The sequence below is a fragment of the Seriola aureovittata genome, chromosome 17 (genome assembly GCF_021018895.1).
Source record: "Seriola aureovittata isolate HTS-2021-v1 ecotype China chromosome 17, ASM2101889v1, whole genome shotgun sequence".
NCBI lineage: Eukaryota > Metazoa > Chordata > Actinopteri > Carangiformes > Carangidae > Seriola > Seriola aureovittata.
This window is the reverse complement of record NC_079380.1, coordinates 15,513,510-15,531,187: the sequence shown is the minus strand read 5'-3', so window position 1 is coordinate 15,531,187 and position 17,678 is coordinate 15,513,510. Positions and strand designations below refer to the sequence as shown.

Below are 17,678 nucleotides of genomic sequence, written 5' to 3'. Positions count from 1 at the left end.
ATAAAAAATTTAAAAATTAAAAAAACAAAAAAACAAAACAAAACAAAAAAGATAACATAAACAAGAATGAATACATAAAACCCCAAGAAAATGATCTCCAACTTGATATAGCCATTGTGCAGGTAGAGTGCAGAAGATATGTGTATGTATATTGTGGTTTGTTTTATTTTTTTGTTTATTTTTTGAAAACATTATTTTTGTAGTAATAGGCTATAATTTACTGGTGGACATTAAATTTTGCCAAAATGACAAAAGATTTATTCATAAAATAGTACTGTTTTGGTTCAAGCTACAGACATCAAACCAAACAGGTAGAATTGAAAAATCAACAAAAAATATGATCGCAAATAGAGGCTCCAAAACAAGTGTAGAGCTTTTCCACCAGCAATTACAACAATTAGTGTTTACTTATTCTCTGCAAACAGTGTTTTTGTTGGATAGGCTATAATTGACAGAGTGGTTAAATTTGTTTATAATCAAGTAGCTTGATGAAAAGGTCAAAACTAGAAGTTTGAGAAATGACTTTGAACATGACCATTAGAGGCGGTATTTGTCAAGTCACACACAATATCACACTGATACTTCCGGTAGCGACATTCAAAATAAGTTTAAAATTTCGACAGCGTGGTGGGCGTGCTATGGATATAAACAGACGGTTGGTGGTGATGCCGTGAAACATCTTGCCGAGATATTTCTTCTTTGACAGGAGTAGTTACTTTCTATCTAACCCGGAAGTAATATCTGCAGTCCATGGCGTGCGATGGGAGTCTGATATTATCCAGATAATGTTGAATTGTGTTAGTCCGGGTCTAGTCCTGTTGTGTAATTGTATTTATGACGCAATTTTACTACAAGGTAAGAACTTGATTCTCTGTCGCAGCGCTGAGCCTCGGGACAAACAAAATAGCTGCTCTGTTGTTTTTAACATAGCTTATGTCTCAAGGTCCCAATGTTAGCGTGTCCTCTACATGTCGTAGCTGCTACTTTATCTGGTCTTTATAACATTTCATGCTTATTTCTATTAATATTATATCATATTATTCTTGACAATTCGATTTTTGTCTATGTATGAATGTTTTGACAATATTGGTGTCAACTACAGTATCTGAAACGTTCATCAAGAATGTTGTGCCACTAACTTCTGCACAGCCTCGTAAAAAAAAAACCACGTTAATGAATGAAATTGATAATATACTGTGTCATGCCAACACTGACTGGGCTTACAAGACACGACAAATTCACATATAATCAGGACCCAGAGCTCTGGTTTTTACATTTTGTAACGTGACAGCTGTTCACTTTGCAGATCAAGATTTTATGATCATTTTGTAAAATATTATTAATTGGCACTGATGAAACTACCGAGCAGTATATAAAGCAGGGCACATCAGCTCTATATTGACCTGCTGCAACATTAAAATTATGTTCCAATAACATATTTTATATATAATAAAGAAACTCTCTGAAAGGGACCATTGTTCATTATGAGTACATTTTGTTGCCAATACTTAAGACTTCTAATTAAGTCATATCAATTTTAAATGCAGGACTTTAACTTGTAATGGAGGCTTTTACATTGTTGTATTTCTACTTTTACCTAAGCAAAGGCTTAGAATACTTCTTACACCACTGATGTATAAAAGTGGAGAAATCAGAATAAATACTAATTAAATAATTTGTTAACTTCAACACATGAAAACTGAAGTACCATTCTTCTCTTTGTCAGTTGTACACTTTAATATTTCGGGGTTTTGCCACTGAATAAAAGCTTACATTAACATTACAGCATAAATGATCCTTTATCTCTGTCTGCAGTGTTAACGGGACCCTGAGGTTGTGGAGACATGGTGGGGTATGACCCCGGGGCTCAGGGCACAGCTCTCTCCCCAGAGGAGGCAGCTCTGGCTGGATCAGCCGCTGGGATGGTCACACGAGCCCTCATCAGCCCGTTTGACGTCCTTAAAATCAGATTTCAGGTAACGATGTAGCTGTTTACTTTCTCTTTGTGGAAGTGGTTGGGACTCACCGCTGCAAGAAGACAGCTCAGTGAGGATTCATACAGACTTTGAATGTGTTTGAATGAAAGCAAAATGCCTTGCATCACTACCTGTGACCACATCCAATAATGATATTTCATAGTGTTTAGTGTTAATAGATTGCAGCAGATGATGAAGCAGGTCTCTCAAATACTTTACCTAGTGATAGTTGTGCTCCAAACTCCTAAAAATGAGATGTACACGGAAAATGTAGTTGTAGCTCAAAACTTTGACAAAGTGTAGGCAATACGATGTATATATATATATAATTATATTTCATGGTCTGATATGGAAAACAGATTTGCCACATATTATATTGTAGCTCTTTCATCAGTGGTTGGTTGGTTTACCATCCATGCTCGAAATGTCTCATCTTAGCAACTGAATAATCATCAAAAGTTATGTTGAAAATGCCATCAATAGTGTTTGCATTGTATTTAGAGGTAGGTTGGTAGAGGTAGACAAGTGACCCACACAAGTAGTGACAGTCTACTTCAATACAAGTTTTCTTTGCAGGAGCGATTGTTTGCAACACAACTGTAATAACTGAAGAAAGCTCTAATGCGGTGTTGACACTCCTGTATGTTCATCAGTATCTCTCTCCCCCACCAGCTGCAGATTGAGCGAGTGTCATCACAGAGGCCAGAGGGGAAGTACTCAGGGTTATTTCAGGCAGCTTGCTGCATTCATTCAGAGGAGGGACTCTCTGCTTTCTGGAAAGGGCACATCCCGGCACAGCTCCTCTCCATCGGCTTCGGGGCCGTCCAGGTGGAGTCTTTAAACTGCCTGCTCCCGCAAACAATCAAACTCAACAAAACTCTCCTAATAACAAGATCCCCGTTATTAACAAGATGTGCTTATTTGCGTATGTGTGCTTTGCAGTTTGCCAGTTTTGAGTGTCTGACTGAGGTGGTCCACAAGTCGACACCGTATGACAGCCAGACGGCAGGAGTTCACTTTATATGTGGCGGCTTGGCTGCCTGCTCTGCTACAGTGGTTTGCCAGCCTCTGGACACACTGCGCACACGCTTTGCAGCTCAGGGAGAGCCCAAGGTAGGACACGCCACTGCAACATTTGGCGCTCTGTTCAGTTCAATGCAAGGCACTGAGATGACAGCGTTGTAACTGTTGGTGGGACAGACTGATTTTCCCTAAGACCTTGTATTTCTTTGGCCATGTCTTTCTGTGCACCTAATGAAAGTTAGTAAAGAAAATGTTGTGTGGTCCAGTTTACCTTTGCTGGAGACAACTACCCACATTTCATTATTTTAATATCATTTTTTTTTCTTATCATTTGAGAAGCCTAAGTGACTCAGAGTGGGTATGTTTTTGCTCCCATGTATGGTCAATTATTTAGATAAACTTAAAAACAGGGGTTCTGATGCTTATTGTAGGGGATCAGCAGGCTGTGCATTCAATATTAAAAAGCATTGAATTCAGTGTCCTCAAAGAAGGCCCTTACAAGGTCTTAAAAAGTCTTAAGTTTAAGTAACAAAAGACTTAAATATTTTCCCTTGTCCTCTTTAGACAGTAATGTTTGCTTTAAAATGTCTTTACATCCGTCAGGAGACGTTACACACCTATAAACTGGGATCATTGTGACAGTGGATTGTGCGCACAGGAGGCTGATCAGCCCTTTTCAGCAAAACTTTAAATGAACAAATCATTTTTAATTGGTTAATCCATCCATCAATTGTATGCTGCTTATCTATGTCCAGGGAGCATTAATTAATTCGTTTTTTACTGCTGGGATGTACTGACAAAAATTAGATATTGCCCAGTATGTAATGTTGTGATTCCTAGTGCTGAAACCATGCGATTATGCCTCATTTGTCTTCTCAGGTGTACAGGAACCTGCGACATGCTGTGTCTACCATGTGCCGCTCAGAGGGAGGGCTGACTTTTTACCGCGGCCTGTGTCCAACACTCATGGCGGTTTTTCCTTACGCTGGGTTGCAGTTCTTCTTCTACAATGTCTTCAAGAAGCTGTTGGCTCCACCGCCCAACGCTGGAAAGTCAGGAGGTCAGTGGAGCTCAAGTTTCTGGTCCTGCACATTAGAGCACACATATGCAGTACCCACATTTTGATGTTCTTCAAGGAGGCCTGAGAAGCCTGGTCTGTGGCAGTGGAGCTGGGATGATCAGCAAAACAATCACGTACCCCTTTGACCTCTTCAAGAAGAGACTGCAGGTGGGGGGGTTTGAGACAGCCAGAGTTCACTTTGGACAGGTAAGCTCCTCTACAGCATCTTTCACGTTTTTGGAGCACATATTTTGGGTCTAATGTTTAATCCTTCTAATGTGATCTCTTGTGTCTGATGTGCAGGTGCGCAGTTATAGAGGCCTGGTGGACTGCATGGTTCAAATAGCCAAAGAGGAGGGCGTCCGAGGCTTCTTTAAAGGCCTCTCGCCCAGCCTTGTGAAGGCTGCGCTGTCAACAGGCTTCACTTTTTTTTGGTATGAATTTTTCCTCAATGCCATGCATAACCTCAAGGAGCGAGAGAGAGAACAAAAGACCTCACCAAAGACCTAGAAGAAAGATAATGAAGAAAAAAAAAGAAACAATGGCAAAATCACGCACATATGCTTTGTTCTTTACACTTAACAAACGTATCAACTGGTCGATATTTGGTGGTGGCTTTATTGTGTTTACATATAAGGATTGGAAAACGTAACATCATGTTACTTTACTTTTTTGTGCTGTCATTACACCTGTTGTTGTATAAGCATTGAATTTATTTTAAATGTATTTAATATTTTGTCCTGGGATTTTTAAGGTTTATGGATGCTGGCTTTTAAAAGATACAGTAAATGTCATATTAACATTTTTTGCTCATACTGAACTTTGCACATTTTAAGCTCTGATTATTATTAACAAGTCAACTTTGTTATTGTTGACTCACATTTTCTTGACAGTTACCTCTGGGGTTGTGTGTGTTATTGTGCAAAGACATGATGAACATTTAATATTGACTATATTCTGTATTGTGGTGGACAAGAGTATTCTCTTGATTATAGGCCAAATGCACTGCTAAATAAGAGTTTGTGCCGATGTGTCTGTGTCCAACACTGTTACATATAGGTAATTATTTTTAAAATAAACGTTTTTATAAAGACTTAGCTCTGTGTTGTCTAATCTATTTGAATTAATGTTTTTGCGTGGACTTATGCTGCAATATGAGAATACTAGTGAGTTTTTAGAAGGATGATCCTGTGCATGTTTTGTCTTACAGTACATGATTAATTATACAGTAATGAAGGATGAACTATAGTATACACAGTCACATGACTTTGACTTCAGTGTGACACACACCTGTTTTACAAAAGGTGTATATATAGTAGCTTTAACTTTGGTAAAAGTGCATTATGACTTGCTTAGCACGGGAAACCCAAAGTTTAGTTTGCCTGCATTGCCCTGGAACTTGAGAGGCAAAGCTCCTCGGAATGCAATTATATTAAATATCACAGTTGTATAGTAGAGCTCAATTTTAGGCATACCATGTTTTTTTTATGTTTGTGTGTTGTACATTTGTAGACATAAGCTTTTGTTCTGGAAAAAAAAATGCAGGAAGTTTTATTCTTGCTAGAAAATACAACACCAGGCTAGAAGTCAATTATGAAGTAAAAATTGTATTTTTATAAAGCCGAATCGTAACAGAAGTTATCTTGGGGTATTTTTCATATAAAACATGTCTAAATCTACTCATACTACAGAGGACCAACATTCCCCCATGTGCATGTACATGACAACAAGGAAAAACTTTCTTTTAACAGGAAGAAACCTTGAGCAGAATCTGGCTAAGGGTGGGCAGATGTTTGATGTTTTAAAACTATTTAAAAAGTTTTGCAAATACTTGCCATTTACTTGTCATTAGATTTGGCCGCAGCCCACAGGTTACTATGCTCTCATCACCCTTTGTCTGGAACGGCTCTTTAAGACCCGCCTCCCTCTGACCAATCAGAGCACACTGGGTTCTGATTGGTCAGTTTAAGAACGGGCTTCCACTTCCACTCAGGTCTTACTTTCTAGCATGTGTAAACAAACGTCTGTGGCTATTACAATGGCGTCGGTTCTGTTTTATCAGTTTGACCCAGAGTTCGATCTTGAACAAGAAGATGACGGACCAATCCACCATTGCAATCTAGAATGGAGCAGGAAAACAATCATAGCCACTGCCGGACAGTCAGAAGGAGGAAAAGGCAGAAATGTGGAGATGAGTGCACTGAAAATGAAGTAATTCCACAGTCAGCAGTGGACTTCACATGACAATATTCATAACTTGGAAAACCTGTCTGATTTTTTTCTTATCTGTGGACTCACACGGACTAAAGGATTATAAATAATCGAGGAAGGGATAGCCAACTGGACTTCACCAAAGGTAAGGATTGCAACCTACTCCCTGTCTTGCTGGTTTATGCTGATACATCAGTTGTGATACAGTTATACTTTTGTGCTCATAGTATCTAACGAATGTTGCTATCGCTAGCTGGCTTACTGCCAGCTTTGCCGTGGAGCATATCACCGCAATGCTAGCATGGGCTAATGGTTGTGGCTGGCTTGTTTTATGTTGGCTTTCATGTACACAGGGCAACTACACAGTTGTGCATCTTGTTGTGTCTTTACTGGCTACTCTCACAGGGCTTCATAACACATTGCTGAGAACAAGAAGATGTCAGATGTGGCAGACGAAGTATTTGATTTGGTCTAAGATGCTGGTTGTAGTGTGATATCCAGTGGCAGTGAATTTCATATACAGAACTAGTACAATCTGAATTTAAAAAGACTACAAGAGTAGTACTTGACACGCTAACATGATATGTTGGTGTGGAAGTAAAACAATGCTTCATTATCCTCCCCCCAAAAAAAAGATAACTTATGAAATTAGCAAGTGTTTTTACTTAAGGTATTGTGATAACTTTATTGATGCTTCCTGTGTGTTTTTTATACTAAATATTCACAACCTATATGTTGTATCATGACAGTAGCATGAGACATGCAACTATTTATATAAAAATGCAAAACCATTAACACTACAGGCACTTAAAGTGGTCTCCTCGGCATGTTTCTGTCTTTGAACATGCAAGTGTCAATATGCAATAAATTTTAAAGGTGGTTCTACATCCACTTATGGCTAACTGTGGCACTAGAAATGAGACTCTCCAATGTACAGTATGTCCAGCTCCACAATGATGATCTACAATTATAAAACAGAAATGGGCATACACACAGATTTATACATCTGAAAGAATTGTGTACATATTTCTGTCCTTATCCTGAATCTATACAATTTTATTAATCTGGCCCTAAATCCTTCAAACTAGTCTTACAAATAAGAATATCTAGTAGCCTATGTATGAGCACTTCATCATCTCTAAAATTTGAATAAATACTTTTGGCATAATCATATTAACTACTTTGAGTTAAGAGCTTTACTTACTTACTTATTATTGTTGATTCCATTCAAACAAATGGTTTCACAAAGTTACCATACACAATTATGGATACAACAGTATTTAATTAAATGAATTTCACTGAATACAAAACCCATCAACAGTATGACTACAAATGATACAGCTGAAATGAATAAAGCAGCAAAACGACATACAAACCACATTACCAGTCTGTAGAAACTCAGTTAAAACACAACATCAAATATGAGGGAGAGATAACGAAACATTTAATTCACAAATATTAAAAAGCAGCCTCTGCGGTCAAAATCATGCAATTACATAAGTCGTTTACAGACATCATGGCTGACAGAACTCACTATAATAAATAAACACTTAAAGAAGATAGAGACCTGAAGAAAGCCATGTTCTTTAACATACACAAGCCATTTCATAGCAGCAGCATCACTGGATATGATATTCTTTTTGAAGCACTGACATTTTACTGGTTATTTGATGTCCATACTGTACTGTATATACAAGAATACAACAATCACCTTACACCTGACTGTGAAAACCATAATACTCAACTGATACAGTGGCCAAAAAGAATCTGTCAGTCCCCACCACATATATAGATATGTCAAACCACAAGCTCCAGTCAACAAGGCCAGAGACTCCGATCTTTAAAGTGGAAAAAACAAATTCTGTACATGTAAAGTTTATGTGCAGTGACTGAATCTCAACATATCTTGTCAACACACCCTGAGTTTGGATGAAAACAAGGTGATGTTTCGCGGGATAAAATATTTTCAGGAATGTATGCTACACTCAATCTGACTAATTGGACTCCATACTGTCTGATGCATGGTGCTGGCTGGCTGTTTTCTGAGGAGGAGAGAAGAATGAGTAGCCTCCAGCTGCTTTTGTTAGACTCTCAAAGGGATGCACTATACCTTCAGACCTCACAGGGCTTTTTGCTGTGGTGATCAGACTGCCTGTCGATACCTGTAAAGGTAGCCTGAGAGCTGTGGGCTTTGCTGTAACACCGGCGAGTCTGCTGAGGGGGCTGGGGTCGCCAGGACCGTGAAAAGTCACCTTCACTTCAGCTGGTTGAGGGGGTATTGTGGGATGTGCTGGGGAGGCATCCTCCACTGATCCACAGGTTGAGGGCGTTCACCAGTGGCACAGCCTTGCTCTCATTCTGGCTGTGGACTGGAGTTCCAGGAGAAAAAGCTTGGCAGCTTGAAGACTGAATCCCTGCGGCCTGGATCAGGCAGGGTCAAGGTTTCTGGAGCTGACTTCTTCCTGGGACGCTCCTTTGGCACTGACAAGAACTCGGGGGCTTCAGTGGACAGAGGAGTGGATGGTGCGCTGTTAGGACCGCTGCGGGTGCTGGATGGTAGGGGGGTCTCGGAGATGGAGATGGCAGGGGGGAAGGAGCCAATCTTTAGGTTGGTGGCTTCCTGTGTGGTGCGCTCATACTCTCTTACTTCTTCCATGGTCATTTCTGTTGGGATGGAGGAATTACAGACTTAGAAAAGAGAACTGTTTAGTTTGTGAGGCTGAGTAGGTTCATAATTGAATTCTACAGAAAGCAGTGAAACATTGTCCAATATGTCATGATTAACATGAAAATAGTTGATTGTTTAAGAAATGAAATGTAGATTGGATATGATTATACTATTTAACAGTCCAGTTATTGTTATTTAATGAAAAGTAAGAGCAGGAAGTATTCGTAGGTGTCTAAGTCTATTCTCTGTCGGGTCAGAGATTGTCCTAGAACAGTGATTCCCAGGGTTACTTCTGTTAATATATATTTGTGTTGGTGACCGGAAAAATAATTCTGATCTTAAGAATATTTACAAAAACCAGTAAGTTGCCCATCAACCTCAGTCAGCTGTAATTGGTTGAGACAGTTCAATAAAAATAATGGATAAATGGTTGAAATAGAAAATGAAAAGTAATGTATTAATAATTGAAACATCTAAATAAACACCTAAGGGATAAACAGGTTAGAACGGGTTTTATTTGAAGTAGTAGCATTTGAAGTAGTTAGCTAAAAGTGATGGATAAAAGTTGAAATGTTCAGCTTCTGCTTCTGCAAGTGGCAGTAGAGACACTAGAGAACAAATGTAAACTTGATCAAAGCAACTTAAAAATTGACAGCTATGAAAAAAATGTTTCTATTTCATCCATAAGAACATATTGCGAAAACGGTGGGTAGTGTCAATGGGGGTACCTGATCTTATTGGGCGTATGCACTAAATCAAAGGAATGCTGTTTTGTCTCAAAGATGTTTTTGACATATATTTAAGAGGCTTTCTGAGAAACCTACAGTAGCCCAGTGTCCTATTTTCAAAGAACCATTTAAACATGTCTTCACGGTCTTTATATTGGCCTATAAAAATGGTCTCTTTTGCCATATTTATGCTAAATTGCTTGGAACATGCTGAGTCTCTGATCTCACAATCGATTATACTGACAACTCTGCTGAAACCTATATTAACCAGGGATTCTTCAAACAGAGAGCTACATCAGAACAGAAAGATCAGAGAGGGTTCACACAGAGCGGTCCAAATCCAATACCTAGTGTGCTCCTGAGTAAATACATGGTTACATTAGAGCATCTATTATTGCAGCAGCTATTACAAACCCAATAATCAAGACATATATTACAGGTTTCCTGTAGCACAGTTGCTGGGAAGAAATTGAAATAATAATGGCTTAGTGGAGGTATGAATTGAATCATCAAATAGTTTTCCATAGCAATGGATAACTCATCTATGTGTCTTCAATACCACCACAAGGTGAGATATTAAATTAGACAGCCTCATTCATTTTAAAGATGCTTCACTGGCATGAAATTTTAAACAGGGTGAAACAGCAAACAGTTAAAAAAAATAAATAAATACTGCAATCTTAGGATTAGTTACAAACAATGTTTCCTGAGCCATCGCCTTCACTAATAGACACTTACCGATCCACTCATCCACCCAGGCAAAGGCCTGCCTGTGTCCTAACAGCAGGACATCTCGAATCACCTGAGCAGAATTACACAAAAAATAGAGGAAAAGAAAGTATAAGAGGCAAGATGACAGAGGCAGAAAGGCAGAGAAGGGACAGAGGCAGGAAAGAAGTTGAAGAAAAGAGGATGTATATGAGAACGAGTTAACTCTGAAGGCCAAAAAGAGATTTATAACATTTCTACGTTCTAAATGTTTCTGTTCACCCCTGGAGGAATGTGATTAATATGAGTCACTCCTGGTGTTAAGATGCGAGTAATGGCCCTGCGTGTGTGTGTGTGTGTGTGTGTGCGCCTCGGGCAAGGAGAGGACAGGGACAGTTCACCCCAGGGACAGATGCTTTAGAGGGCTAGGTGAAATGGCTTTGGGAAATAGGAGATATGAAGAATAAACTCTGCAGCCAAGGTAAAAAGAGGAGGTGCAAGGCAATAAGTAGAGAGTGAACAGGGCAGATGTTGTAGAGGGCTGACTTGGTTCATGGCCAACAGAAAATGAAGCGCCTCTGGCAATGACAACGATCCACATGGGTTAAAAAGTTTGGCTTTTAAAAGACCTTTTTATATCCTGACCTTGTGCACAAACTGCTCCACACGTGTTTGCAGGCCCCAGACCTCAAACTTGACTGTGACCAGTTTGTAGGAGCACATGATGGGGTCTTGTGTGTTGATCCATCCTTCCTGCAGGGAGCCTCGGCTAGTCTTCTTTGATTTAAAATAGCGCAGGTCCTACAAGGCCATGAGACAGCGGGTTTAGAAATTCCTCATTAGGGAAACAATATCTTGCTTTGTTATTTCTCATAAGCTTTGCATGATCAACAAAAATCATCTTAAAAATGTTTAAAGTTTTTTTTAACCAGTACCTAATTAAATGTTGTTTTCATGCCATTTATCTCTCTCTCTCTCTCTCTCTCTCTCTCTCTCTCTGTCTCTCTCTCACCCACAGACTCACACACACTCACATTAATTTCCCCCTCCCTGCCTATAGGACAGGATCACCTGCATTTATTACAAGCCTCGTGTAAAGTACAGCCACAAGGCAACACAGGGGGAGTCTCTAATCACAAACTTTACATGCATTAATCACTGCTCCCTATAGACTAATTATGCTGTTGTGCTCATTTGTCTTAGGGTCATGTGTCTGACTGTGTCAGAGTGTGTGCGGGAGTGATACACAACTCTCTCCATGCCTGCTGGGAGAGCACTTGCAGTGGAGATGGTAGAGGCCTGTTGCATTCGACTGTGCATAAAACATGTCATTATGTTTCTTGGCAGACAAAGAAGGGAAAGATGAGGATTGCTTGGTCTGTTTTAAACACATCTGTTACATATAAATATCAGATCACAAGATATTTTACTTGATATTTCTGCACCGGTTTCAAATTCCAATATTTCCCTGTGATAGAGCCTTTATAAAGTGTTGTATACCACAGTGTAACTCTGTGTACACCAAACCTCTAACTAATCATTCAGTTTTACATTTTCCACAAAAAGTAAATCACAAAATGTGACAGTGGATGCAAAAGAATGACATCAGGATCAAATCAGTGCAGTTATCGGTGTGCCCCCATAGCTTATGGCTTAAGATGTCAACCATGTACCATAACAGTGACCTCTCTCTCGTTTCTGGTCATATCTCCACTATCATTATCTAATAAAGGCATAAAATGAAAAATGAATAAATAAATGAAATGAAGCAAGTGGTACCACTACAGGTACCTGTGGCTGTCAAAAATTTATTTTAATATCATCACAAGCTATAGGAAAGAGTATGAAATGCGTATTTTACCCCCTTTTTTTGTATGTATTTATGCCATTAGATGTTTGTGTTGTGCAGTTGTAATCTACTGTTTGATCCACAAGTATTTCCTCTTCCTCTATAAACAACATGGTGTTATTGACACTGTTAAAAAAGAGAGAAATTATTTCTGTCGCTTTTGTCTCAATTTGAATTATTATTATTATTATACAAAGGAAGGTCAAAAAAGAAACAAACAAACCACCAGTATTTACTGGTATTGCTTGATTTCAAGAAAATATGTATGTCAGTATATTTCATTACTATTATTTACGTTCATCGGGTATTGAGCACAGGTGTAATGAGGAAGCGGGATATGGTTGCGGAGATGGTGTGTGCTTGTACTCAATTCACTTGTCTGTGTGATTGTTTGACCCTGATGTAGTCAATGCCATTTGGTCTTGGTTTTTAATCATTTGCTATAATAAATGCTTTTTAACGTTTTAACTGAAGGAGCCAGAGGGCTTTGACTTTTTGGGGAATTTATTCCCTTTCTTGTGGACGCTGACTAACTAACTGTGTTCAGGAGAGCCTGCTTTGAGTTACATTGCTGTTGGATCCCTGCAACGCTTCCTTATTTGTTTTTTACTGAATGTCTTTTATTCAAATTAGGAAAGTGGAATGACGTCCAGTACTTAAAGCAAAAATATACAAATGCTGTTAGCCAAACAGTCGATCATCCATGTAAGACGCTGATCTCTGTTGTGCAGTGAGGTGTGAGTCTGGTGACTCTAAACACATCTGTCTTTAAATCAAATGATATTTACATCAGCCACGTGACATCCACTTTTAGCTCTGGACAGCATTTAGGTGCTATTCTTAGCTCTCGTGGATAAAAGCAAAAGAGCATAAAGCTCAGTGGGAGGTGTGTGTGTGTAAGCAGGGGTGTCAATAATAAAACAGCACTGCAGTGCTGTCATGACCCCTCTTGATTATTAATAGCCCAGTATTTTATGACCATCACACCCTATTAGAGACACACACAAACACACACACACACAAATGCCATATCACCACAGCTAATGTCCATTCCCTCCCCCACACATAAACATTAATTTCCCTCCCTTCCATCACTCACAGGAGGTAGATGACCAGCTGGTGGTCAAAAATGAGCTGGCACTGCTGGGGAGAGATAACACACCTCTCTGTTTATCTGCACATAAATTACACCCCCACCCCCTTCATTCTTCTTTCTGCCTTCCCCCTTCTCTCCCATGTGTGCAAGTATTCATTCATTCTTTGCTCCTGTACACACACACATACACACACACACACACACACACACACACACACACACACAAACATGACAGTGTATCCTGAGGTCAGTGACTTGGCCCGCCGCACCTCTGACTCCTTGTAGTGGCGCTCGGGGATCTCATCATATGCGATGTCCACGAAACAAACCTCTGTCTCCTCCTCTCTGGGCTCGCTGCCAAAAATCTGGGGGATAGGGAACAGTCCGGTGTGTGAGGACAACAAAATCAATAGTGCACTTTACCGGTTGAAAAATGCTGTAGGATGATGTGCTGTGATTTCCCCTGTCACTTGGTGAGGCAGTGGAGGGGAAGCTACACGTACTCTGGAGGTGTTAAGACTCATTTGAGACTGAAGGGTGAAAGAAAATCATGAATCATATTGCACAGGAAAGCAGAGGTTCGAAGAGGTTACTGGGTTTGACAGCAATGACAAACAGATGACATGATGAGCACCTTCCTTTTAGTTTGGCTTTACCCTCAGACAATACACTAAACAAACTGTGAGGATGAATGTTACTCACACAATCCCTCACACACCATGTGGTCACTGATTTCTTCCTGTGTGACTCACACAGGATCAGAAAAGCAATGCCGCCTATCCGCTCATTCCCTGCGTCACAGAGAGTTAATCATATTTCCTGTATACTTCAAACTTTTACACAGGTGTAGCGGAAGGGAGAAAGGCCAATAAGAGAGGTGCAAAGGTTATTAAAAGAGATGTGGGAGAAGACTAGAGAAAGAAAAGAGAAAGAATATCTGTACAAGTGGTGAAGGCGATGGAGGAAAGTGTAAATTTGAGAGAAGGAACAAACACTTCAACTGAATTAATCTACAACACCACTTGTTACCATCAGTTTCAAATGTGAAATCCTGACCATCTGCGAGTCTATCCGCAACTGCCCGGACCCACCACTAAGAGGAGCTGTGTGTCTTCAGCTACCATATGGCTGGAGGCACTATTGCATAACCTTCAGACTTGCCCCTACTGCCGATCAAAGTGTTAGGTGGCACTGAAGGAGAGGTGGCGAGCAAGCAAAGTGCTATAACCATGAGTGGCTTGTCATGTTGCTGTAGGGGAAAGTAAGCACTTGATTTATTTTAAACGGTAGTTATGTTCAAATGCTTTTTTACTTCAGTTACTGTTCTCTGAATTATTGATGTGTGTCTGTACCGTACCTATTTTCTTTGGGCAATAATGTTCCAAAACTTTCAGGCCAATAACTTCCATTAACATGAACTGAACTGAGTAAATTGTTGTTGTGATGTCTGCGACTTTTAGCTGCTGATGGGTGTTTAGTCACAGAACCAGGGATGGTGTTATAGTGTTTATGATCCCTGTGTGTATTTGCTATTGATATTTATCTGCCAGAACTCTAGGTCATATTGCCATAACTTTCCATAATGATCTCCTTTTCAGTGATATTAACATTTCAAGGGGAAAGACATCTGATAGCTCGGAGAGATTTCAGGTGTGTGAGAAAGGAAAAGACATATTTTTCCAGCAAGGCCACTCACGACTTTTCAAACAAAAATAATTATGTCCCTGAAAGACTCGATCACACCGTATGCGTAAAAACCACCCATCTACAGGAATAACTGCTAATTCTCTTCATATCAGTCACTTAATAAAAAGAGGAGAAGAATTAATAAAATTTCACAATTAAATTAAATCCACACAATGACACAATAACCCTCTGACAAAGTGAATTCATCAGATCTGATTTGGAGGTTTTGAAGCAACAAGATTGGTGGATATGCAGAGGGGAAAAAAATGAGGCAATAAAACCGACAGATGTGTGTGCACCAGGGAACTTTAAAAAAGCAAACCTGAAATCGGTTGAAAAGCCATGCACCTTTCAGAGCTACTCACACATCACACAGCTCCACTCACTTTATTGTTGCTCCCTTTGTTGTCCTCGTATTTGGTCTCTATATGGATGGAAAACTTAGGCAGGAAGGAGCACTGGAGAAAAAGACGAGACAGCGAGAAATTGATATGGGCAGTGGTAACTTTGTCCGATGATAATTACATAGCTTAATGTGGGTTTGGACCAGATCACATCACACAGGTCGAAGATTTCTGTCAAGTGATCCACGGGAGGAGATGCGATACTAATTGTGTCTCCACGTCTGTGCATTATCACCCAAACCAGATGAGCAATAGTGATTGTTCTTTCACTGTGTAGATTTACAAAGCATTGCACATGCTCCCTTTCTTCACAAGCAGCACTGCACACACACACACACAAACACACACACACACATACACACACACACACACACACACACACACACACACAGACACACACTTTATCGCCTTTATGGCCATGTTGACTGCCGTTCATCAGTTCTTAAACACAGCAGTTTGATTAGATTAAAGTTTAACACATCCCAAATCCCAATTATTATACAACCAAGGAGTGGAGCACTTGTTACATAAGCTGTTTATGTACAAGTGTCTCTCTCTCTCTCTTTCTCTCTCTTTGTCTCTGTGTGTGTGTGTGTGTTGTGTGTGTTTATGTTTGGCACAGCAGGAAAGAGACAACACGACAGATCAATTTTGCCCTGCAGCAAAGGAAAAAATGAGCTACAGGGCGTGATGCTGGGAGCTCATGCTGAATACATAGGGGTGTGTGTGTGTGTGTGTGTGTGTGTGTGTGTGTGTGTGTGAAAGAAAGGTGTGCATTCTCACTGTAATTACTGTGCACAGTGCAGTAAGTCAGTGCTGTCTATGGCCTTGTGAGTCTTACAAGGAGACAATGAAAAAAGTGTGTATACAGGATTTGTGCATGTGCGTGTGTGTGTTTGTGTGGCTACTAAACTAAAGGCACACAAACCTTCATCTTGAAGGAGAGTTAAATGCTAATGTTGACCTGCTAACATGCTCACTATGACAAATCTAATATGCTGATGATAAGGAGGTATTATGTTTACCATGCCCACCACCTTAGTTTAGAGTGTTAGCATGTTAACATTAGCTAACTAGCACAAAACACAAAGTGCAACTGAGGCTGACAGAAATCAAAGTATCAGAAGGTTGACCTGATGGTGGTGCTTGATGATTACAATTCAATTCATCCCGAAGGAGGCATGAATGTGTGCACCAAAATGTCATGGCAGTCCATCCTGCATACAATTTAAGGGCGATCCATTTAGTAACTGTTGAGATAGTTCAGTCTGGAACAAAGTGGTGGAGCTAATGACTATCAAACCAATAGATTGATTGACCTACTTTACTGCCATCCTGAGAAAACTAACATGCACAGTCTGAGTATGACATGACTTTGTGACTACCTGTTTTGAACAACAAAGTCACTGGCACTCCCACTCATTATCTTTATCTTCTGCACCCACCTCAGGCTACTGATAACAAAATATTCCCAAGCTGAATCGGTCCCATGAGGCAGCATGACTACACAAGCGCCATCAACACAGACTATTAATACTTGTTTAACTTACAAGTAGACCTCTGTCTTGTTAGAGGCTCTTATCAACATTGTGATGATTGCTGATCTGAGAATACTGTGAGTTGCTTTGCCAGCCTACAGCATATTTTTTACAGAGGAAGGGATACTCATTTTCAGCTGCACTCGTATTCTTGACGTTGTTAATTCAGAAAAAGTTACTCATTCACTTTCACATGAGTTGGCATGACCTTCCTCAAACATCCAGATGTTTCATGCATCTGTGCAGTCTCAAGGGAAAGGATCAGCTTGCTGCTGATTTTATGTGTGCTTCACTGATGTTTCCTCTCTGCCTTAGACATAAGGTGGACAGGCTATGTCCCCGATGTCCCTGGGCAAATCATTAGTGCTTTTCTCAGCAACAGTCAATTAAACCAGTTACACCGCTGAGAGCTGTGGGGTTTGTTAATGTCTTGAATGGGAAATTTCCTTGATTAGTTGATATTGACAGGTGGATTGGTGCAGCAGGGATGGAGGTGTTGTGTTGGTGTTACCAAACCATAATGGTGAGGAGAGATCAAGTTGATTTACATTTCAATCTTCAACTCAGGTCATGAGCTCTCGGGTGGTAAATAATTAATTTAATTTCAGATAGGGCTGCAATATATACATTTCTTTTCATTATCAATTTACTAGACAATTATCTTTCTCGATTAATTGTTTACTCTTTTGGTCGGCACACCATCAGACAATAGTGAAAAAGAACATTATTAT

At 39.8% G+C, this 17,678-nt stretch overlaps 3 protein-coding genes across 4 annotated transcripts in view; 2 read left to right on the top strand and 1 right to left on the bottom strand.

Annotated features, from left to right (window-relative positions):
* Positions 1 to 730: 730 nt before the first annotated feature.
* On the top strand, positions 731 to 5,156 carry slc25a19 (solute carrier family 25 member 19). 2 transcript variants are annotated; one of them, XM_056400535.1, is made up of 7 exons: positions 731 to 855; positions 1,816 to 1,976; positions 2,649 to 2,804; positions 2,919 to 3,089; positions 3,879 to 4,059; positions 4,136 to 4,266; positions 4,363 to 5,156. In XM_056400535.1, the coding sequence occupies exons 2-7, from the start codon at positions 1,845 to 1,847 to the stop codon at positions 4,567 to 4,569; spliced, it is 978 nt and encodes a 325-aa protein (XP_056256510.1). In that variant the 5' UTR covers positions 731 to 855; positions 1,816 to 1,844; the 3' UTR covers positions 4,570 to 5,156. The 2 variants fall into 2 exon arrangements, with proteins under 2 accessions (XP_056256510.1, XP_056256511.1); XM_056400536.1 differs by lacking the exons at positions 731 to 855; positions 2,919 to 3,089.
* A 941-nt stretch (positions 5,157 to 6,097) lies between these two features.
* zgc:161969 (uncharacterized protein LOC569044 homolog) overlaps positions 6,098 to 17,678 on the top strand; it is a 107,576-nt gene continuing 95,995 nt past the window's right edge. Inside the window, exon 1 of the mRNA XM_056401926.1 lies at positions 6,098 to 6,415. The gene's annotated coding sequence lies outside the window, so the exon portion shown is untranslated. The remainder of the gene's footprint in view (positions 6,416 to 17,678) is intronic.
* Positions 7,533 to 17,678, bottom strand: part of LOC130185452 (cytoplasmic phosphatidylinositol transfer protein 1-like) — a 47,057-nt gene continuing 36,911 nt past the window's right edge. The window contains exons 5-9 of the mRNA XM_056401928.1: positions 15,392 to 15,463; positions 13,589 to 13,684; positions 11,020 to 11,175; positions 10,405 to 10,468; positions 7,533 to 8,934 (exon numbers count right to left, since the gene is read on the bottom strand). Coding sequence (XP_056257903.1) covers positions 8,624 to 8,934; positions 10,405 to 10,468; positions 11,020 to 11,175; positions 13,589 to 13,684; positions 15,392 to 15,463 — 699 coding nt within the window. The 3' untranslated portion in view covers positions 7,533 to 8,623. The remainder of the gene's footprint in view (positions 8,935 to 10,404; positions 10,469 to 11,019; positions 11,176 to 13,588; positions 13,685 to 15,391; positions 15,464 to 17,678) is intronic.

Coding starts and splice junctions, on each gene's coding strand:
- slc25a19 (XM_056400535.1), top strand. CDS start 1,845: ATGGTGGGGTATGACCCCGGGGCTCAGGGCACAGCTCTCTCCCCAGAG. Junction 3,090..3,878: donor CAGCTCAGGGAGAGCCCAAG/GTAGGACACGCC, acceptor TTGTCTTCTCAG/GTGTACAGGAACCTGCGACA. Junction 4,267..4,362: donor CCAGAGTTCACTTTGGACAG/GTAAGCTCCTCT, acceptor TCTGATGTGCAG/GTGCGCAGTTATAGAGGCCT.